The following is a 24,238-nucleotide window of genomic DNA, read 5'->3' as shown; positions in this document are numbered from 1 at the left end:
TAAAAGCCGTAAAACAGAAGGAATCAGCAGAGTCATTCTGTAGTGCAGTGGAAAAATTAACCGCACAGCTTAGGTCGGTCTACGTAACAGAGCAAATTCCAATAAACGGAGCTAATACGATGGCTACCAAAAAGGGCGTCGAAGCTCTCATAGACGGTGTCAGAAACAATGACACGAAGATTGTTTTGAAGGTTGGGACCTTTACCAAAATTACAGATGCTACTGAAAAGCTCATGGAAAATGACAAACCAATCCCTACACAAATGTTCACGATTCGTAGTACTCAACAAAACAACCATGGTAGAAATTTCAATAATGGTCGAGGAAATGGTCGTGGTCATTTCCAATATTACAGAGGTAACCAAAACAACTTCTAAAGAAGTAATTCTAATCGTGGAAATTACAACGGTTATCGTGGAAATTTCCACGGAGAGGTAATCATAACGGAAGAAGACCTTACCACCAACGAGGACAGTTGTCACAAAGAGGACATTTCAATCCTCATTATGGAATGTATGTAGCCCAAAACATTCCCCAACAATTGAACCAAACCCCTGTTTTACAACCAATGCAAAACAATATGCAACCCTCGTTGCCTACCCAAACTCAAGGGCAGTTTATGCCGTAAATTTATCTGCAACCAATTTTGTGCTTTTGAACGTCGAATGTGCCGAACAACAATGTAGTTTTATAATAGATTGTGGTTCAGATATTTCAGTTATAAAATCCTCAAAATTAAAATTTCAGAAAAACTATAACCCTAATGACACATGCACTATTTCCGGAATAGGCAACGGTACCATAACCACTTATGGAAGACTTACCACTAATCTGTTAATAGATGAATTTTCGCTTCAACACAAATTATATACGGTAAGCGACAACTTTCCAATTCCCACCGACGGAACTTTAGGAAGGGATCTCTTTACCTCTTATAAGTGTTGTATCGATTATAATACCTGGATCCTGATAATGAATGCTTTTAACACCCGCATTACTATACCAATTTACGAAAAATCACGCACCAAGCAAATCATACCTCCACGATGTGAAATAATTAAAAATCTAAACCTACCTTATCTACCAGAAGATATGGTTACCATATCAAACGAACTAACTCCAGGATTAGTGTATGCAAACAGCATTATTAATAATGAAAACAAGTTTGTAAAGTTCATAAACACAACAAACGTTTCATACCGACTATGACACCTCTACGAAATTTTTGTTTCCATAGTCGAACTATTCTACAAAATGGAAACCATACAAGAAACGATTAGTTCGCAAACTTCAACTAAACAATATCGACCCAATAATCAGATCTGGCCTTGAACGTCTTTGTAGGCAATATAGTGACATATTCGCGTTAGAAGACGATAACCTATCCACGAATAATTTCTATAAGCAAGAAATTTTGTTAAATGACAAATGTCCTGTTTACATTAAAAATTACAGAACTCCAGAGTCACAAAAACTGGAAATTGATCTACAAGTAAGAAACATGCTAGATCAAAATATTATTCAGAACTCAACATCGCCGTACAATTCTCCCATTCTTCTTGTCCCCAAGAAAACTAATTCTAATGAAATCAAAGAAAATGAATGTAGCAAACAAGCATTATACTTCTGACGAATGTTCGAAGATCTGAAGAAGGCAAACCAAAAAATACAGCTAGACAAGGGACAATAGTAACAAATTGGAAACAATTCAAATCATGTCTTTTTCGATAAATTGTGGCCGAAATGCTCGAGCTCGGACACATTTCAGTACTACTTCAACGTCAGTATTCAGTCCAAATCCGAATTGATTTCCACGAAAACAGATAATGCCTCTTCCATCAGAACACCTACCCAAAAGCCCACCAACAGATGGTGCTGCATGAGTTCATTCGAACCTTTATCCTCTCTCTCTCTCTATTTAGCTGTAATATCTCTCACGAGAGAGCAGCAAAAAACCCCGTCTCTCGTGAGTTACCTGAACATGAATCTTACTCGTTCGTCCAATCCGGATGTCACTTCTCTCGCAGCAACCGCAACATAGCAAAACATGCTTATGCGACAGTATCCACCTCCTCCACAAGTTGATGGGTATTTTGAGCCGCCTCCGAGGATGTTGCAGCCGACGTCGTTGCCGCCGCTGCTGCTGCTGCTGCCGTTGCCGATGTAGTAGTGGTGGTAGCCGTAGCGGTAGCAGTGGCCGCATTGTTGTTGCTGCTATTAATGCTAGTGTGGGTACTGTCGGTTGTTTCTTGTGATGATGCTGTTATGTCCGTCGTCTCATTCGCCGCCGCTGCTGTCGATTCAGATTCCACCACTGCTGCTGCTGCTGCTGCAGCAGCAGCAGTAGCAGCAACGTCCATCATCTCGATGCCGTTCGCAGTGGTGTTAGTCGTCGGGACGGTTAGCTGTGTTAGGTGTGCGGTCCGAACCGGCTCCAAAGTCGACCCACTGCCCCCAGCGAGCAGCTGCTGGGCGGAGGGGGGAAAAGCCAGCGTGGAGGGTGGCGTCATACTGTACGGCGCACACTTTTGCTTGCGTGCTTCTCGGCGCTCTTTTTTCTGCTGCATAATCAGACGGAGGTTGTCTAGCTTGGATTTGGTTTTGGAGTTTTCCAGCTCGGCAGCACTGATGGCTGCACAGCGTTGGCAGTGGTAGATGTTGCTGCTGCCGCTGCTGCTGGGACCAGCCGTGGGTGTCAGTGGAAGCCCACACTTGCACAGTACCTTAGGAACAGCCACTTTCTGATGGTGCTGACAACGGCCATAGGTTGCGCTGCTGGTTGATGGTATGCTCGCGACTAGGGATTTGCAGAGAATGCAATCAGCCGAGCTGGGACCAGAAATAGTTATGGTCGTCCCGTTGCTAGGGAATTTTTTGGTCTGAATCGGTGTCGGTACCTACGGATGAAAGATTATATTAATGAAGGGGCGGATGAGTGTCATGCGTGGCACGACAAGCGCATTAAATTTATACAACACATGTTGTAGCACCGACCACCCTTATTTAAAGCAACGAAGCGACGTTATATCATAAATTCAAAGGAAAGAGGGAGAACCAGATTATCGATTCTTGCCTAAATTCGGGTGAATTTTTCATGAGCATTTTACTTACACATCTTGTCACCAAACGCGGACTTGGTGCAACCACCGGGGTTGTGAAACTGTTTCTGCTGCTGCTGCTACTACTACTGCTATTCGTGGATGGTGTTGAGGGTGTCATTGCTACAGTTGTTTGGAAATTATTACTGCCCCGGCTGCTGCTACTAGCAGCGCTGGTGGGATTTGTGACATTTACCCCGGACGTGGCGCCAGCAGTGGCGGCCGCCACCGCTGCTGCTGCCGCGGTTGTCTGTGATGGTTCAAAATAAATCTTAGTACCAGAGCGAGCACATTGCGGAGCCGCACTCAGCAGGTCGTTCAGGATGTGGATAATGGTGGAAATATCCCGCTTCGGTCGGCCAAATTTGTCCTGCAGGGCGGGATTCAGTGTACCGGAGAAAGTTCCGGAGTAGATACCCTTCCCGTGGTGTTTCATTGACTCTATTACGGCTCCGGAGTTGGCATTCCGCGCCGCTGCATCCTGCGATGATGCGTCGTTGGTTTTATTGGTGAAAACACGTTTGGATAGTTTCCGGAGGGTTTGTGTTAGATTGCGAGATGCTTCGGCTAGCGCTGGATTTTCAGTGCTGTTCGGGTCGGTGGTCGGAACACGTGATTGAGTACTGCTCGTACCAGGCTGTGGATTTAGCTGAGACTGTGATTGTTGCAGAAGGTGATGCTGCTGCTGGTAGTGGTGACCACGACTGTGCGGCAGTTGAGGATGATTTAAGCGTTGTGGTGAGTTAGGAGCTGACTGTGAGGCAGCTGGTTGGGCAACTTCCTGCTCGGGCTTCGGCAAGGTAGAACCATTGAAGCTGGTGTGTTTTCTTAGCGTCTGAACTTTCGTCTTGTGGCGCGCTATAGGATTGTAAGCGGTTCGATGCAGGGTCGTGGCGGATGTTGATGGCTGTTGTGGTTCAGGAATGCGCGTCAGGCAGTTTGGTTCACAGGAATTGTTATCGTTGTTGTCGAGACTTCTGCACAAGCACGAGGTAAGATTTGCGCTGATTGGGTCAGCGCAAGGTGATGCAGGGCAACTTGGTAGTGAGTTATTGTTACACGCTGGTGGTATTGTATTGATGGAACTAGATACTAGATTGGATAACGATTTGATAGGGGATTCGGAAATCGAGTTTCTAGGAGCCGAATCGGAATCCATCGAGTTATCGCTCGCAGGCGCGATAGTTGCTATCGTAGCGTTTTCACTTTCGGTCAAATTTTTAACTATACTATGAATGCTATCAATTTCTTGCTTGGTTAAGGTGTGTGCCTCTCGCACGTGATCCACAATAGGTTGAGCGACAGGTATGATACTGTCGGATGCCATCACCCTACGAAAGCTAATCGGAAGTGTGGTTCTACTACTATGACTTCGGGACGACGACGACGACGACGAAGCTTGTATCACGTTGGAGCTTGTCCCGGGTGTGGCGTTTCCCGCAGAAGCAGTGATAGTCCTTGACTTATGAGTCTTCGAACGGTTTCCGTTCTGGGACGATGAGTTCAGGGTACTCAGCTGTAGCTGAATCAACATCATGTGGTCTCCGAGACGAACGCTTAGGTTCAGGGGCGATTTGCCGCTGAGAAAATCGTTCACCTGACTGTCGTTGAGTGATTCTAGCGCCTGCATGACCGTATTCTCAGCTCGCTGTGCCTGAAACAGATAAAAAACAAAGAAATTAGTTTTGGTGTGTTAATTACGAGTTACATGCTAAGTTTGGTTTTCCAATAACACCACTGCTTCAAATTATACCGGCATTCGGTCTAGTTTCTACACGCTATACCCGGAATTTCCCTCTCACGGGCTTTAAACAACGGGCGCTACGCTTCCAGCGATCAAACGCCGTTGTTGTAATTCGCCGCGCGCCTCAGGCAGGCGCAATAGATTAATATCATTATTATGATTTAATAACGTTTTCCAGCGCTTCTCTCGGTTCCCGCATTTTCGTCTGCGGCTGATCGCGGTGGTAGGGAGTGCAGTGAATGCAGTTCTGCTTTTTTTTGCGCGCGCACGCCCGCATTTTGTAATCATGGCGATGAGCGGGATTCAGTGGCTGATTTAAGAGTGTTTTGTCTACGTGTGTGTGTTTCTGTGCGGGTAGAGCGCCTCAGTGTAACCGAACCGAACTGGTGCTACTTTGTAACGGTTTGGCTGGTTTTGCTGGGACCGAGCAAAGTAGCGGTAAGGTTGGTCGGTCGAGTGACGGGAATCAAACGAGTACATATAGGCCTGGTGTGCCGAGTGATAACGGTCATCGTCGAGGGAATTGATGGGATCTAGCTGGTGATTTCGTCACTACCGCGTGCCCCAACAATGATGCGGTGTTTGCTCGAGGAAGCCTAGTTTACGAAGGGGCTTGCAAGCGAACTTTAATTTGGAAAAGCTCTCTCATGGCGTTTTTGCTTGAACCCGAAACTGAGTCAGGTTCTAACCCCAACCGCTGTCAGTTCATACATTTTGACAGCAGTTGGGGTTAGAAACTGACACAGTTTCGCTTCAAGCAAAAACGACATTAGTTTTTCATGAACATGAACAAAATATTGAGATGTCTGTCTAGGATATGTGCATAGCGTTCTTTGAATGTTGGTGATACCTTGAGATGTATTGCATTCAAAGGACAAAATAAGAAGGAATTGGTTGGTTCAGCTGCATTCTAACCTATTTCTCCTGGTGTCATTTATAACGGATTCCACTTTTTCGTCATATTTAGACATACTCGGAGGTGGGACGCTGTGCCAAATAATGTAGGCGAATTTCAGTAATATCATTGTCAATATATATATATATATACGGGTTTTAATGCTGTCGTGTTGCATAATGTTCAGCACTATACAGTGTTCTGCATCGAATCGAACGTTATCAATACCACATTCCTAGTATGATGCAGTTGAAAGATCAAGCTTTATTTCAACCATTATTAACTGTTCCACCTTGCGAAGTTGTAGGTCTTATACAAGTTTGTGTAAAGTCGATCCCTTAGTGGGCGCACTTTGTTCCGCGATTGCATGTTTGCGTTTGTGACCAGGTTTGTTCAATAAGGGCTCGAGCGTTTGCATGCTAACGTGTTTGATCGCGTAGGGTTTGTTTGGCGTGTTTGTTAGCTTGTATGTAACGTTAATAATTTTGTTAGTAAAGCTGTGTGGTCATTTTTATTTTCGCTAGAAGTTTTGAATATTTTGAATTTTAGTTTTAGAGCTTACGGTTTAGATGCTAGTAGAGTATTACAGACTCAAACAGATGATCGCTACTGCATGTTTGCGTTTGCGACCAGGTTTATATTACCGCGAAAGAAATGAGCGTTTGTATGTTGTGGTGTTTCATCGTGTGAGCGTTTATATGTCACGTGTATGCAACTTCGCATCATTTGCATATTCCAGTTGGCGTTGGAGTGCTCACGCGGCCGCAATTAAACAGTTTTTTAGGGCGATCCTATTGAAGGTATGTACCTAGGCTGCCAAGACCGAGGGCTGAGACATCCGGATCTGGGCGTTAGATGAATGGCCGTTTCTATACTTTCGCTTGAGACCGCGCTTATAAATTCGTATGTGCCCACACGTTAATTTAATCACTGGGGTGTTTTATGTTTGCGAGGTAGCGGGAGTAGATATGCATGAGTGATATACAGTAGCGAGTCAAAAAATGGTCCTCCTTAATTTTCGTAACGAACACACCTCAAAAGTAAGATCATTCTAAAAATGTTCCTACGCTTAACCCGAACCCAATCGGACACGATCAAGTGGTTCCGCAAATCGTTTAAAGTCAGAAAACATCACACTGCGAGCGATCATCAGAAATCCATTCGTCCCGAAGAAAATTCCCTAAAAGTTGCCCCTTCGGGACCCATCAAATCTCAGAGCCATTCAGAAATGCAGTCTTTAACCTTTTCCTGATGTCATTGGCACAACAAAATCAAAAGATGCACCTCAAAACCCTATCCCACCCCCTCACCCCCTTTCTAACCCAAAAACCGCCCAATTTCCAAAAAAGCATCTACAAAAAAAATATTCCCTTCGAGACGACACCGGATCCCCCACTCATCTCCAAAACATCCGGCGTCAAAAATACAAACTTTACCCCCGAAACCACAAAGGCTTTTCCCGGCAACTCTCAACGGGTGGAATCCCTCGAACACCGATCGACTTACCGTGCCCACCAACAGAGCCCAAACTCTGCCCGGGGACCCCCTACACATTCTTGATTTGCCATTCCGATTACCACCCACTAACGAATTCAACTCGCTATTTAGATCGACAGACAGATGGGGAGATGTTAGTAGTGTAAATACATTTATTTAGTTTTTGAGTTTTTTCTTTAATTTTGGGCAGCCGGCTACCGGGAGTAACCTGTAGAAGTATTGCGCTCGCTGTAGGAGTATTGCCTAGAAAAGCTAATCTAATCTGTGTAACTGACTGGATCACTATTTATAGCAACAGTATTTAACCAGATTTTGTTATTTTGAATCTACGATACAGTGAAGACCCGTTTTATAAGCCCCTTGGTGAATTACTGATAAAACCGGGACATTGATCAAATCGGGATATATATTTTTTTTTCTTTTAAGAAACCGAAGCTCTTAAAATATTCCTCTTTAGTTCCTAGATATGGCCCCATAACCTTTCCTGATTATTTAGCTTAAACTTCCCTTACAGTGCAAAATTAAAAAAAAATTGCATATTATCTAAGATAAGAAAAATATGGTCAAGAAAGGATTTGCTCGAATTCAATTTGGTTTGTCTGCTAGAGTCCATCAAACTACCATCTATTAATTTTCATATGAAGCTGATAAAATCAGGTCAAAAAGCTGATATCGGGGGTAGATAAAATCGGGGGCTGATAAAATCGAGTCTTCACTGTATATGTATTGAGTTGGAAACCTATCCTTCATATCAAATTGTTTGTAGATAGCGGATTTATTAGCAAAAACACGGAATTGGACTTCTTGTATAAATGTTTCAACCTTAGTTTCTCGACTGTGCTAATTTCAAGGATTCAAAATTCGTTTAAAATCTACGCTTCTGCTCTAGAAAATTGACTCTAGTTTAAAGATAAAAAATTAAACTCTTCGAAATAAGGAATTTTTAGAAAAGCGTTGGAGTTGGACTCCTTGTATTTTTATTTTTTTGAGAGTTATCCTACTGGAACTACAGAGCAAGTGTCTCGGCCAAGGCTTCCCGTCAGAATCACTCACTCACAATTGCAGACGAGACGGGAAATGTCACCCACTAAAACACTGCTTAAAACCAATTGCAGCGGTGCCGTGATTCTGAATGTGATATGCTCATTGCACGGTTCAGATATGGGCGGGCGTAGGGACTTCACGATCGCGTGTATCATCGCGAAGGGATCGAGCGTTTGTACGTTAACGTGTTCAAGCGCGTGGGCGTTTACATTTCACGTGTGCTAGCGCGTATGTAACGTCGCAAAAACGCTGTAAAAAATAACTCATTTCTCTTGAAAATTTGGATCGAGGCAGTTTAGAGTGTATTGTTTACACTGTATTTTTATCGTAAATTGGGAAAAATAGTGTCACCGGAAAAGCAACGATTGATTTTGCGCAAGCACCTAGAAAATCCTCATCGGGACATCGGAAAACAACTCGGAAGCGTGTAGTGAAATTCTTTAAGCGGAATCCCAAGGCTTCGGCCAGGGATGTGGCTAAAAAGTTGAATCAGTCCAAGTATTTCGTTCAGAGAGCCAAGGACGTACAATGTGCAGAAAGATCCACATCATGATGAACGGCAAAACACGGGGGGGAACGTCACGGACCCGGAAACTGTACACCCAAATGCTGACGAAGCCACATTGTCTCATCATAGATTATGAGACTTACGTCAAGGCGGACTTCCGGCAGCTTTCAGAGCTACTGTTCCTCACCACCCCGCACAAATTTGATGATCCGGAGGAAGTAAGGAAGCAGAAACTTTTACTGTTTCACAATAAATAGATGAGTACGCCGTTCGTGACTACCGGGACTGGAAACGGGGAGATCTACCCCAAACAGTGTCTACAGAAATCCGTCTGCTTCCTCTGCCGAAGCAACACAAGAGCCCTACGATCGTCTGGCCGAATCTAGCTTCGTGATACTATTCAAATGTTGTCCTGGAGTGGTACGAAGCCAACGGGGTCACATCGCACCCCAGGATATGGATATGAACCCCCCTCCCGACGCACCGGAACTAAGGTCCATCGAAGAAAACTTAGCAATTATGAAGCAGGCACTACGGAGGTCAAAGCTAAGGAAGACATGAGACGGACATAGCGTAAGTGGATAAGTGGATGGCCTTGTGTACATAGGCTGCCTGGGTTCGATTCCTCACCCGCGAATTAGGTTAGAAATTTTCCTAACTCGAAAAAGACTGAATGACTCTTTTTGAGAGTGATACAACTTGAGCTCTGTCAAAATAACTTACGACAAGAGTGAGCAGAGTTTGTTATTGTGATATTAAGTGTATGGTTCATATGTGGGGGCGTAAAGATTTCATGATCGCTCGGAAACGAGCGTTTATATGTACGCATTTGAGACCGCGTTTAGAAATTTATAAGAACTAAAACGTTTCTTTGATCACCTGGGCGTTTTCACGTTTACGAGATCGCGAGACGATGTGTGGATGGATGATCGCGAAAAGCTCGAGGGTTTGTATGTTACAGTGTAGACTTTTGTACGTTGCGTGTGCTAACCTATATGAAACTTTATATGTATAAATAAGATTATATAACCGTGTGACCATTCGCATGTTCTAGTGGGTTCTTGAATGTTCATTCTGGAACCCGAGTCTGATCCTTGATTGGATGATTGTTCGTGTTTGCGATCACAGTTGTATTATCGCGCAGAGCTCGAACGATTGAATGTAGACGGGTTGAATCGCGACAGCGTGTATGTAACTTCGCGTGTCCATATTCGTTTGTATAACCATGTTACCACTTGCATCTCGAGCAAATGAAAAGTCTATAATATCCTCAGGGTCATGGTCCAATTTCACCCCTACTGTATGGTGTATTGATAGTGTTTTAAATGGGATCAAGCCATGTAAACACCATCACCATGGTTTGGTAGATACTATATAAAACCAATATTTTGGCACGGACTATATTAATGGTCTTTTTAAAGGGATTTATGGTGTTTTAACACATGGCAATTTGCTCAGGAGATTCGTGTGGACCTTTCACTTTCGCGAGAACCGCGGTTTTTAGCATACGATTCAGATGTGAAAGGGAATGAGTTTCCCCATATTGCTAGGGACGTCCCGAGATATGTATTGTATATGATTTGATTTTTTTTAGACGAAGATGCAACTGGGCTGCTAGGAGGACCAAAGGTAGAGGCTCCCGCACGTGATCGATTCATCATAGTACGGGAACGGGCGCTAGAATAATCGCACTTGAGATAGCTTTTAATTGATTCGTAAGTGCTAACATATTAACTTGATCATCGGAGTGTTTTATGCGAGTGAGATCGCGGGCAAACACCTACGTGCGGTTGATGCCGATTGTTCGTTTGCATGCGTTTACAGATTTATATTATCGCGAAGGGCACAAGCATTTCAGTGTTAACGTATTTGATCGCGTGGCCGTTTTAGTCAAGAATGCTAGCAGGTGCGCGACGTTAGGCATAAATACGTTAGGCATAAGTACGGTAGGCATAATGGACGATAGGCATAATTAAAAAATATATAAAAATAATCGCAAGGCTTTCTTTATTGTAGAGATTTAAACGTTATGCTCGTATTTTCGGGTTAGAAATGTGCATTATTCATACCATGAACTTCATTTCATTTTTTTCGAGTGTTGTCCTACTGGAACTGTAGAGCTAGGTTCTCGGAAGGGCTCCTCGTCAGAATCACATACTACAATTTGCAGATGAGACAGGCTTGAAACCGCGTTTGTAACTTCGTAAGTACTAAAACGTTCACATAATTACCGGTGTGTTATCAAGTTTGAGCGATCGCGCGGGAATAGGTGTGCGTAGATGATCGCGAAGGGCTTAAGCGTTCGTATGTTGACGTGTTTGTCGCGTGTGCTCGCGTGTATGTGACTTCGCGTGTATAAATTCGATTTTGAAACCCTGCGGCGGACCGTCATTTTGATATTTAGCTTTCGGTGTACGGATCACGTTCTGACAGGGAGTGAGTTACCCCACATCGCTAGAGTTCCCGGTCATGTCGCCATGGAACGTTTTGTCTAGTGGATATGGGAGTTATTTTTTTTCTTAATTTTTCATTTTTTTTTTTTTTTGGACCTAGACTGTTGGTACCGAATATAGAGACTTCCGGACGCTCCCGATTCATGCTTGCGCAAGCGCGAGAGTTTGTAGGTTGACGCTTGAGATCACGTTGGTGAGTTTACGAGTGCTAAGACGTTCACCTTATCACCGGGATGCAATCATGTTTGCGAGTTCATGGGCGTAGGTTGCTTGGAAAATCGCGAGGGGCTCTAACGTTTGTATGCTGACGTGATTTTATAACAAATTTGCGTGTGTTCTTGAATAGTCGCGAGAATCGTGAGTCTGATTTATTTATTTATTTATCACGCACATCAACAGGCCGTACTCGGCCCCAATGATGGAAACTTAAACTAATTACATCTAAAAAACTGCAGGAATCGATTTCTCAATGATATTCGAGACAAATGAAAGTCGAACAAGTGCGACACACGATTGAAGAGGCGTTGTAGTCCCGTGATAGCGGCATTAGCTGTTTGAATAGTTCGTCGAAACGGCACTCTCAGAAGAACGTTTCCGCGTAACGTTCTGGACCTTGCTTGGATGTTAACTCGCTCTAGTAAATCTGGAGAATCGATGCGTCCTGACAGAAGATCAGAGATGAATAAGGCTCTTGCAGTTTCTCTACGACGCTGGAGAGTATCGAGCTGGATGAGTTGACACCGACTCTCGTAGCTTGGTAGACGAACAGGATCGCGCCAAGGCAGGCGTTGAAGAGCATACCGTATAAATTTTCGTTGAACGCCTTCAATTCGATCGCTGCTGTTCATGTAATTCGGGTTCCAGACCGCCGAACAATACTCCAGCGTAGAGCGCACTAAAGAGCAGTATAGGCTTTTGAGACAGTAAATGTCTGTAAAGGATTTAGCCGTACGAAAAATGAAGCCCAGGCTTCGCGATGCTTTACCAACAACATACGAAATGTGATTCTTAAATGTAAGTTTCGAATCTAACAGCACTCCAAGATCCTCAACGCAGCTCACCCGGGAAACAAGAGCTCTAGACAAGTTATATTCAAACTCAATGGGATCTTTTTTTCTGGTGAAAGATATCACAGAACATTTCGCCGGATTCAGAATCATTCGGTTGTTTTCACACCATCTGCTGAAAGTGTCGAATTGCTGCTGCAAATATTGTGCGTCCGATCGGCTCCTAATTCTGTTGAAAATTTTTAGATCATCTGCATACGACAACCGTGGTCCTTTCAGCTGATAGTTTACATCGTTGAAATAGAGAGTGAATATTAATGGACCGAGATGACTTCCTTGCGGAATACCAGTCGTTGCGGAGAACAGTTTGGAGTATGCATCACCTATGTTCACACTGAGTTGACGGCCAACGAGATAGGATTGAAACCTGATATTACATCTTCGGTGCGGTTAAAATTCTGGCAGAGAGTGGGATCCCTTATATCGCTTGGGTTCCCGGTCATGTCGCCATGAAACGTGTTGTCTGATACGTATGATCGTATTTTCTTAATTGGTCCAACTGAAGGCATGGACCTAGGCTTCTAGGATCAAGGATAGACTTCCGGATGTGACCGATTCGTAATCGCGTGCGCGAGGACATTTTTGTAGGTTCCCGCTTGAGACCGCATTTGAGAATGTGTGAGTGTTAAGACGTTCATTATCACCATCTTTGCTGACCCAGCTGAAGGCGGGTGTAGAATGGCAGTATAGGACTCGAAAAGACGAAATAAAAGACAATATATGAGAGACATAATAGATTAGATAGGTACAAGATACAGCTGAAATTATGATCATCACAAGAAAGACATACATTAGTACTTCAAACATTACTAATACTTGAATAGCCAACCACCACACATAGCACATCCTTTCTCATTGTAGATTATGAAAGGTATAGAACAGAAAAAAGGCTCATATCAGCCCTCCCGGCATCCTCGATACACCACTATCGAGGCGTATTGTAATCAACATCTTGAAGCGGGCTTCTTATATAAATCAAATCCTGAGTAGTCATAATGATTGGTGGATAATTAACATGAGAACTAATGAACCTCTAGTATCTGTGGTCACGTCTTCCTTCGGAAGGGAAGTAAAGCCGTTGGTCCCCGGTCCATGAGTTGATGGATCGATATCTCGTCCAGACAGTGGAGTCACCTCTCTGGCGTCGGTAAAGAAGAAGTAGAGTCCAACTTCTATACTTACTAACAAATGTCTTCCTCTCGTGATACTTGTGGAGTGCGCAGTAGTATATGCGGCCTGCGTTTTCGAATTTGGATATTGGAAGTTTGATTTTCGAAGTTCGAATTTCAAAGTTAAATTTTCAGTTTTCAATTCTCAATAATCAATTTGCAATTTTCGAAATTCTATTTTCGAAGCTCGATTTTTAAAGTTTGATTTTCGAAGTTTGATTTTAGAGGTTTTACTTTCGAAGTTCATTTTTCGAAATTCGATTTTCGAAGTTCTATCTTCAATTTCCACAATTTTCTGTTTTCACAATTTTAAATTTTCACTATTTTCAAAACCTTTAATTTTCACAATTTTCAATTTTTACAATTTTCGATTTCCAATTATATGTTTTCAATTTCCGAAATTCGTTTTTTTGAAGTACGATTTTTGAATTTCGATTTTCGAAGTTCGATTTCAAAGCTCGATTTCCTATTTTCACAATCTTGAGTTTTCAACTTTCGAATTTTAATTTAACGTTTTCAATTTTCGAATTTCGGTATTCGAAGTTCGATTTTCAAAGTTCATTTTTCGAAGCTCAATTGCAATTTTCAATTTTCAATCTTCAATCTTCAATCTTCAATCTTCAATCTTCAATCTTCAATCTTCAATCTTCAATCTTCAATCTTCAATTTTCAATTTTCAATTTTCAATCTTCAATCTTCAATCTTCAATTTTCAATCTTCAATCTTCAATCTTCAATCTTCAATCTTCAATCTTCAATTTTCAATTTTCAATTTTCAATCTTCAATCTTCAATCTTCAATTTTCAATTTTCAATTTTCAATTTTCAATTTTCAATTTTCAATTTTCAATTTTCAATTTTCAATTTTCAATTTTCAATTTTCAATTTTCAATTTTCAATTTTCAATTTTCAATTTTCAATTTTCAATTTTCAATTTTCAATTTTCAATTTTCAATTTTCAATTTTCAATTTTCAATTTTCAATTTTCAATTTTCAATTTTCAATTTTCAATTTTCAATTTTCAATTTTCAATTTTCAATTTTCAATTTTCAATTTTCAATTTTCAATTTTCAATTTTCAATTTTCAATTTTCAATTTTCAATTTTCAATTTTCAATTTTCAATTTTCAATTTTCAATTTTCAATTTTCAATTTTCAATTTTCAATTTTCAATTTTCAATTTTCAATTTTCAATTTTCAATTTTCAATTTTCAATTTTCAATTTTCAATTTTCAATTTTCAATTTTCAATTTTCAATTTTCAATTTTCAATTTTCAATTTTCAATTTTCAATTTTCAATTTTCAATTTTCAATTTTCAATTTTCAATTTTCAATTTTCAATTTTCAATTTTCAATTTTCAATTTTCAATTTTCAATTTTCAATTTTCAATTTTCAATTTTCAATTTTCAATTTTCAATTTTCAATTTTCAATTTTCAATTTTCAATTTTCAATTTTCAATTTTCAATTTTCAATTTTCAATTTTCAATTTTCAATTTTCAATTTTCAATTTTCAATTTTCAATTTTCAATTTTCAATTTTCAATTTTCAATTTTCAATTTTCAATTTTCAATTTTCAATTTTCAATTTTCAATTTTCAATTTTCAATTTTCAATTTTCAATTTTCAATTTTCAATTTTCAATTTTCAATTTTCAATTTTCAATTTTCAATTTTCAATTTTCAATTTTCAATTTTCAATTTTCAATTTTCAATTTTCAATTTTCAATTTTCAATTTTCAATTTTCAATTTTCAATTTTCAATTTTCAATTTTCAATTTTCAATTTTCAATTTTCAATTTTCAATTTTCAATTTTCAATTTTCAATTTTCAATTTTCAATTTTCAATTTTCAATTTTCAATTTTCAATTTTCAATTTTCAATTTTCAATTTTCAATTTTCAATTTTCAATTTTCAATTTTCAATTTTCAATTTTCAATTTTCAATTTTCAATTTTCAATTTTCAATTTTCAATTTTCAATTTTCAATTTTCAATTTTCAATTTTCAATTTTCAATTTTCAATTTTCAATTTTCAATTTTCAATTTTCAATTTTCAATTTTCAATTTTCAATTTTCAATTTTCAATTTTCAATTTTCAATTTTCAATTTTCAATTTTCAATTTTCAATTTTCAATTTTCAATTTTCAATTTTCAATTTTCAATTTTCAATTTTCAATTTTCAATTTTCAATTTTCAATTTTCAATTTTCAATTTTCAATTTTCAATTTTCAATTTTCAATTTTCAATTTTCAATTTTCAATTTTCAATTTTCAATTTTCAATTTTCAATTTTCAATTTTCAATTTTCAATTTTCAATTTTCAATTTTCAATTTTCAATTTTCAATTTTCAATTTTCAATTTTCAATTTTCAATTTTCAATTTTCAATTTTCAATTTTCAATTTTCAATTTTCAATTTTCAATTTTCAATTTTCAATTTTCAATTTTCAATTTTCAATTTTCAATTTTCAATTTTCAATTTTCAATTTTCAATTTTCAATTTTCAATTTTCAATTTTCAATTTTCAATTTTCAATTTTCAATTTTCAATTTTCAATTTTCAATTTTCAATTTTCAATTTTCAATTTTCAATTTTCAATTTTCAATTTTCAATTTTCAATTTTCAATTTTCAATTTTCAATTTTCAATTTTCAATTTTCAATTTTCAATTTTCAATTTTCAATTTTCAATTTTCAATTTTCAATTTTCAATTTTCAATTTTCAATTTTCAATTTTCAATTTTCAATTTTCAATTTTCAATTTTCAATTTTCAATTTTCAATTTTCAATTTTCAATTTTCAATTTTCAATTTTCAATTTTCAATTTTCAATTTTCAATTTTCAATTTTCAATTTTCAATTTTCAATTTTCAATTTTCAATTTTCAATTTTCAATTTTCAATTTTCAATTTTCAATTTTCAATTTTCAATTTTCAATTTTCAATTTTCAATTTTCAATTTTCAATTTTCAATTTTCAATTTTCAATTTTCAATTTTCAATTTTCAATTTTCAATTTTCAATTTTCAATTTTCAATTTTCAATTTTCAATTTTCAATTTTCAATTTTCAATTTTCAATTTTCAATTTTCAATTTTCAATTTTCAATTTTCAATTTTCAATTTTCAATTTTCAATTTTCAATTTTCAATTTTCAATTTTCAATTTTCAATTTTCAATTTTCAATTTTCAATTTTCAATTTTCAATTTTCAATTTTCAATTTTCAATTTTCAATTTTCAATTTTCAATTTTCAATTTTCAATTTTCAATTTTCAATTTTCAATTTTCAATTTTCAATTTTCAATTTTCAATTTTCAATTTTCAATTTTCAATTTTCAATTTTCAATTTTCAATTTTCAATTTTCAATTTTCAATTTTCAATTTTCAATTTTCAATTTTCAATTTTCAATTTTCAATTTTCAATTTTCAATTTTCAATTTTCAATTTTCAATTTTCAATTTTCAATTTTCAATTTTCAATTTTCAATTTTCAATTTTCAATTTTCAATTTTCAATTTTCAATTTTCAATTTTCAATTTTCAATTTTCAATTTTCAATTTTCAATTTTCAATTTTCAATTTTCAATTTTCAATTTTCAATTTTCAATTTTCAATTTTCAATTTTCAATTTTCAATTTTCAATTTTCAATTTTCAATTTTCAATTTTCAATTTTCAATTTTCAATTTTCAATTTTCAATTTTCAATTTTCAATTTTCAATTTTCAATTTTCAATTTTCAATTTTCAATTTTCAATTTTCAATTTTCAATTTTCAATTTTCAATTTTCAATTTTCAATTTTCAATTTTCAATTTTCAATTTTCAATTTTCAATTTTCAATTTTCAATTTTCAATTTTCAATTTTCAATTTTCAATTTTCAATTTTCAATTTTCAATTTTCAATTTTCAATTTTCAATTTTCAATTTTCAATTTTCAATTTTCAATTTTCAATTTTCAATTTTCAATTTTCAATTTTCAATTTTCAATTTTCAATTTTCAATTTTCAATTTTCAATTTTCAATTTTCAATTTTCAATTTTCAATTTTCAATTTTCAATTTTCAATTTTCAATTTTCAATTTTCAATTTTCAATTTTCAATTTTCAACTTTCAATTTTCAGTTTTCAGTTTTCAATTTTCAATTTTTAATTGCCGATTCCTAATTCTCAATTTTGACAATTTTTAATTATCAATTATTAATTTTCAATTTTCGATCTTAATTTTAAATTTTGTTTAACTTTGCATTTCGCATTCGTCAAGTTGCATTCTGTATTTTACCTTTTTCATAATCCATTTTCGGCTTTGTTTTTCTGTTTATGAGTTTTTTCATCGGTGTTGTTTTTTGTTTATCTGTGTTGTTTTTTGTTTTCTGTTTCATGATTCATGTTTCATGATCCATAATTCGCGATTTTCGATTCTCCATTTTTGATTCTTGATTCTCAATTATTTCGCGATACTCGATTCCCGATTTTCGACTTATAATTTATAATGTATGATTCATGACTCACGATCCATAATTCGCGATTCTCGTATCTAGATCTTCGATCCAGGATTCTTGAATCTCGACTATCGATACATAATTTATGATTCGTGACCCACGATGATTCATGATCCATGATTCGCGATTGTCGATTCCTGATTATGTTTCGATCCTCAATTCTTGCTTTGCAATTCGTGATTCATAATTTATGATTCATGATCCATGATTCGCGATTTACGACTTTCGATTCACGTATCTCGATTTTCGATTTTGGATTCACGATTCTTTATCGATTTCGATTCATAATTTATGATTCGTGGCGATTCATGATCCATGGTTCTTGATTGTCGATTCTCGACCCTCGATTTGATTCATGATTCATAATTTACGATTCATGATCTATGATTTTCGATTCTAGAATCCTAATTTTCGATTCATGATTCCTGATTCATGATTATCGATTCCAGTAAGCATACCAATATCATAGAGCTGTTCATAAATTAATTTAAATCACTTTTTTTTAAATCGAACCTTTTACGCTGTTCCTTTATTTTCCCCCCTATAGCGCGTCCAGACGAACACATGTTGCCAGTACGAGTGTAACACACGAATTAAGCCGCACACGACCACCGGTTTAGTACCCGGTTCAGTTTGCGTTCGAAGCCAAATGGGCAGGCCACCGAATGAAATCAGTTTACTGCCATCGAGAAAGAGTAGGAGCTTCGAACAAAAACTGTTCAATATTTGCGTCTCGATGCATGTAATGAGTGGTAACCAAAAAGAAGCTGGCTCTTTATTCAGATGATCAAAAATGGAATTTTTTCGTGTATATACGCTAATTTAGATCCGACGGAATTAAAAATAATAGTTGAAGGAAATGATGTTCAAATTGAATTCTTGGTTGACTGTTTGATAGCGCTGATAATGGATACTTAACCAAAACCACAATTCCGGTACATGAAAATCGGATTTGTTTCATATGTATGCATCTTTGAACCCATAGGAAATAACAATAATAGTTGACGAAGGAAAAGATTTTCAGATTTAATTCTTTTGAGTGGTTTGATAGCACTAATAAGGGCTAAGTTGCTTGCCGAAGAAAATATTTCCCGGGTGGGAGATTTTTGTTCCAATTGGTCCTGGTTACCCGCACGGAACTGATCAAAATAATCCACAAAGATGAATCCTAAAAATCACCTTCTCTCCTGGTATTGACATAGAGTCTTCGGACATCTGTCAGCTGAAACAGACAGAAATCACAACTAGGCCCTCGAATGAAATCAGTTCACTTCCATCGAGAAAGAGGAAGAGCTTCGAGCAAAATATGTTCAGGATTTGCGGCTCGGTGCTGCTCGGTCAGATGATTTAAAATCTGTTTTTTTTTTCGTGTGTCTATGATTTCATTCACCCATTGGAAACTAAAATGATGGCCTATTAGACCGGCAACAATTTTGACTTTTTTCGGATCACTGCTAATTCAAATGGTAATTGGATGCACAAATCATATGCAAAATATGAGCTTTTTCTGATAGCTCTTGTGTTCACCCACAAGAGGTTTGAAGTTTCTATGGTAATAAATATATATGGAAACTCGGAAATAAAAACTTAAAATTAAATAAAAATTCCACAGTAACTCTGCATACCTCAAATATTTTGGCCGCATAGCTTATTTTATAACGAACAGCTCTGTTGAAGGTTGCAAATTGATTGGAAGTTCCCCGACAAAGTTATTTAACTTCCTATTTTGAGCATGTGCAAGAAAGAGAGGCAACACATAACTTTATACGAGAATATCTTTTTATTGCAAAATCGGATCAATTTGCAGTCCTCGGCAATATTGATCCTTACACCTTAAGCTGTATATCGGCAGATCTTTATATATCTAAGGGTAATATCTAAAGAGGATACTAAACACCACAATAACGGTTCGTGAACTGCAAACAACGCTGTAAGTGCACACAGCTACGGATTGAAATAAGTAAGCAGTGTGCACTGTGGGTTTTCAACCGTTTTCTTTCTTTGCATGATGCGAGCGCTTCTACTGCAAATGGAAAACACAAGAATCACTCAGTGGAATGACATTTTTCACCGATTTATGACAAACGTTTCTGCCCCTCCCCGACTATACTTCTGGGATCCATTTCAATTCGATTCTTTCATAGAAACAATTGATCCGATTGTTTCGTAGAACGTTTCTTTACGTTCATTCAAATAAACACAAAAACGGATAAAGTCAATGGGAAACAGTGCGACCGCCATCAACACCATCTGCGATAGGATCACCTAACAATCGTTAGCCAACCAAACTAATCGTAGTTTAAACACTAACACCATCAACGACGACGACGACGACGGTAACCCCCACGAGTGGGCGAACATACTCTGGGCTGGCTGGGACGACCAGCTCGGCAACATTTTTCTGGGTTCTCTAGCTGTTCCATGTTCTCGTTTCTGCTCTCTTTGAATGCCATACATAAACAGCAGCCCCACGCGCTTGTTCTCATGATGGCTCGATGTTGGCTGTGGCTTTCAAGTTTATGCTGTTGAATTATTTTATTGTTCATTTGCCTTTTTTTGTTTTCAAAGTAATAAAACTAGACACTTTAAATGTGTTGGTTAAAATTAATTGAAGGAATCGATTTCGAAAATTAAACGAAAAAATCATTGTTTACAATTACTGCACTCGCTACGCTACCATCTGGCAGCACTGAAACACTTCAGTCAGCCAGCCCTCCCGTTCCGTCTGGCTGCGCACCCGACATTCAAACGCCCCAAAAATGTTCGCTTTGATCGGCGGCAATATCTGAGAGCGCTTTTTGCCTTTCCCGCTTGTTGTACTAAAACCCATACCGGAATCCGTAATCGGTACGGTTAAAGTTGGCGTGGTGGTGGGCAGAGCGTGGATAGCGGCCAATATTCCGCGCCGTTGGTTGCTGTTGGTTGGTTGATTGGTGTGGCTTGGCTCGCGGCATGCAATGCACCAACATCCAACATTGCCTGCCGGCCCCGGCAGCATACGGTGCGAACCAGAACCACCGCAACCAGCACCGTGCCGCGCGGTGTTTGTTGTGGACATTCACTTTTTTTTGTATGGGCAATCAGCTTTTAGGGAACGGTACAAACGCACCTTCGCTACGACGAGAGTAGGGTAGATATAGATACGCACTCAAAATCTTGTTTTTTATTATATAGGAACGGTTCTAGCAGTGCCGCTATCTGTGTAGACGGAAGTGTGAAGCGACACGAGTGGGTTTGCCTTTTCGATAACGGGTTGGTATGAGATGCTGCCACCGCCGCTCTGTGGTCCGTAACCCAACGCATAAGGTTAAAGCATTTTCTGGTTTTTGTGATGATTCCGTGCTAAAGCAGTTTCAACAAAATTTCATTCGATTATATTACGCATTGAAGCGGGTCGGTTCTTGATAGCAATTTTCATAAATAACCTCGTGAAATAGTTAAAGTAACTTTTTGGAAGATAATGTTGATCTTTATTATATGGGATCATCCATAAACGACGTAGCATCTTTTGAGTGATTTTTAACACCCCCCCCCCTCCCTCATCGTAGCATTTAGTCACAAACCACCAAACCCCCCCCCCCCTCCCCTGGTAATTACGTAGCTAGACGGTAACCGTACCTCCCTTACCCCCGTAAAAAATAAGAAATATAATAAAAAAAACGATGTTACTTAAACGAAACGGCCAAGGTTGTCGTGGCATCAGGTCAACCCCCATTCCCTTTAAAAAAGCTACGTAGCATGACATGACCCCCTACCCCCTGTCGTCACACATCATCACAAAATACAAAACTCCCCCTCCTCCATATATTGCTACGTCGTTCATGGATGATCCCTATTTGACTTTTTTCAGAGAGACGCTCAAATGATAAATTACTGCGCAAACCTTGTGTCAAATATGCCACCCGTCAGAGTAAAAAATTATCACTGGGTGCAAAAATACCCAAATTTGTGTTAGACATGCCGACCAGGAAGCTACTTACGACTAACAGAACCGCTGGTGGGTTTCCTCTTGGTCGATTTGGAGTCTTCGGTAAAGATTCTGGGGTAAAATTTAGGCATTTTGACACATTTGGTTTAGATCTAGATAATTTGAATATGATTTAGATCAGTTCTATTTTCTTATGGAAGCGTTCTAGAAAAATACTTCTAATTTCACATAAAATTTGCAAGAAAATATTTTCAAATTTTATTTTTGGGAGCATTCTGCGTAAAACTTTATACAACATGTCAAAAATAAGAATATGAACAACTTTGCAGAAGGAAGATTTTTTCTAAAACGAATCTGTCAAAAGATAGAATTGAGCTATCTAGATAAAAAGTGAAATTGCTAAAATAATGCTCTATTCTACTCAATATACTTTCACAAAGACATCGAACCTCCAGGATATATACCCAAAGCGCTAGAGATTTTCTTCGCCGAAGGCACCACTGTACCCTGTAGGCTGTATTGATTTTGCAACCTATCGCTCACTGGTGTTCCTTATGACTATTAAGTTTGTTCAGTAAATTTCGTTCCTTTGGCTTTGATGATTTTTGTTTCTAATACTGTCAGAGCAGGGAGTTTTATTAAACACCTCGTCCTTATCAGATCGAACAAATGCTACTTAAGTCGCATCCTAAACGCTTCTGCGGAAAAGTGAATGAATCTGGACTTCCGCCATCTATGACTTTCTACAATAGCACAACTACCGCAACCCAATATCTATGTGAACTTATTCGGAGACGTTCGCGAATGTGTTCACAGATGAGACAGCATATATTAAGAAAATCGAACACACCGCTAGCAGAGCTTGTGTTCGGTGGTCAAACTCTAAGTGCTATCGATGTCGATACGAAAATGATTACCAGAAATTCCTCTCGGTTTAAATCGTCTTTTCCGAATAGACATTATGTGACATATTCATTCACCTCTGATGGCACCAGCAAGGGTACGAGCAACTTTGGTGAAGATTTGATAACCAAGCCCTGTAGGATGTTGGACGTATTTTGAGCCCCGAAGAACAGCTGCTTTCTATATTAGGAGCGGCTCTAAACAGCGTTTGTTCCGGAACGGGTGACTGAAGGAGGAATGCGGTTATATCCAAGATGGCACTAGGTGTCGCATCCCTGATAAGTCGATAAGAAGAACAATCAACCTAATAACCACAAACATTTAAGGAAAAAATAGAATGAAACAATCGGCAAAGAAGGCAGAGGGAAGCTATGGCAGGAACGACGCGCGAAGAGTGAGCTGAAACACGGGAAGGACGGAATCAAGCAACTTCCAAAGAGCGCATCGAATCAAAAAGTTCAGGAATCCAAGAGTCGACGAGTCCAAAAGTCTAACAGCCCAAGACTCGACGAGTTCAAGAGTCCAAGAGCCCAAAAGTCCAACCGTCCAAGAGCCAAAGATTCTAAGAGTCCAGAGCACAAAAGTCCAAACGTCCAAGAGCCGAAGAGCCCAAAAATCCAAGAGTCCAGGAGTCCAAGCGTTCAAGAGTCCAACATTCTAAGCGTCCAAGAATCGAAGAGTCCATGAGCCCAACAGTCCAAGAGACCAAGGTTCCAAGAGTCCAAGCGTCCCAGAGTCGACGAGTTCAAGAGTCCAAGAACCCAAAAGTCTAAGAGTCTAAGCGTACAAGAGTCCAAGAGCCCAAAAGTCCAAGAGTCCAACAGTCCAAAAGTCCAAGAGTCCAGGAGTCTAAGAGTCAAAAAGTCTAAGAGTCCAAGAGTCCGAGAATCGAAGAGCCCAAAAGTCCAAGAGTCTATAATTCCAAGAGTCCAAGCGTTCAAGAGTCCAACAGTCTAAGCGTCCAACAATCAAAGAGTCCAAGAGCCCAAAAGTCCAAGAATCCAAGAGTCCAAGCGTCCAAGAGTCGAAGAGTCCAAGAACCCAAAAGCCCAAGAGTCCAACAGTCCAGGAGTCCAAGCGTCCAAGAACCCAAAAGTGCAAGAGTCCGAGAATCGAAGAGCCCAAAAGTCCAAGAGTCTATGATTCCAAGAGTCCAAGCGTTCAAGAGTCCAACAGTCTAAGCGTCCAAGAATGGAAGAGTCCAAGAGCCCCAATGTCCAGGAATCCAAGAGTCCAAGAGTCGACGAGTCCAAGAGTCCAAGAACCCAAAAGTCTAAGAGTCTAAGCGTCCAAGAGTCGAAGAGTCCAACAGTCCAAAAGTCCAAGAGTCCAGGAGTCCAAGCGTCCAAGAATCAAAAAGACTAAGAGTCCAAGAGTCCTAGAATCCAAGAGCCCAAAAATCCAAGAGTCTATGATTCCAAGAGTCCAAGCGTCTAAACGACTAAGCGTCCA

General features: G+C 38.4%; 1 protein-coding gene across 3 annotated transcripts in view; it reads right to left on the bottom strand.

The window, feature by feature from the left end:
• Window positions 1–439: 439 nt before the first annotated feature.
• The window catches only part of LOC131684034 (midnolin homolog), a 51,977-nt gene continuing 28,178 nt past the window's right edge, over window positions 440–24,238 (bottom strand). For all 3 annotated transcript variants that reach the window (XM_058966528.1, XM_058966517.1, XM_058966539.1), the window contains 2 exons: window positions 3,112–4,752; window positions 440–2,897 (listed from right to left, as the gene is read on the bottom strand). In XM_058966528.1, coding sequence (XP_058822511.1) covers window positions 2,052–2,897; window positions 3,112–4,752 — 2,487 coding nt within the window. In that variant the 3' untranslated portion in view covers window positions 440–2,051. The remainder of the gene's footprint in view (window positions 2,898–3,111; window positions 4,753–24,238) is intronic.

Source organism: Topomyia yanbarensis, chromosome 1 (genome assembly GCF_030247195.1).
Source record: "Topomyia yanbarensis strain Yona2022 chromosome 1, ASM3024719v1, whole genome shotgun sequence".
Classification (NCBI taxonomy): Eukaryota; Metazoa; Arthropoda; class Insecta; order Diptera; family Culicidae; genus Topomyia; species Topomyia yanbarensis.
The sequence above is the reverse complement of the archived record's forward strand: the minus strand, read 5'-3'. Positions and strand labels throughout refer to the sequence as shown.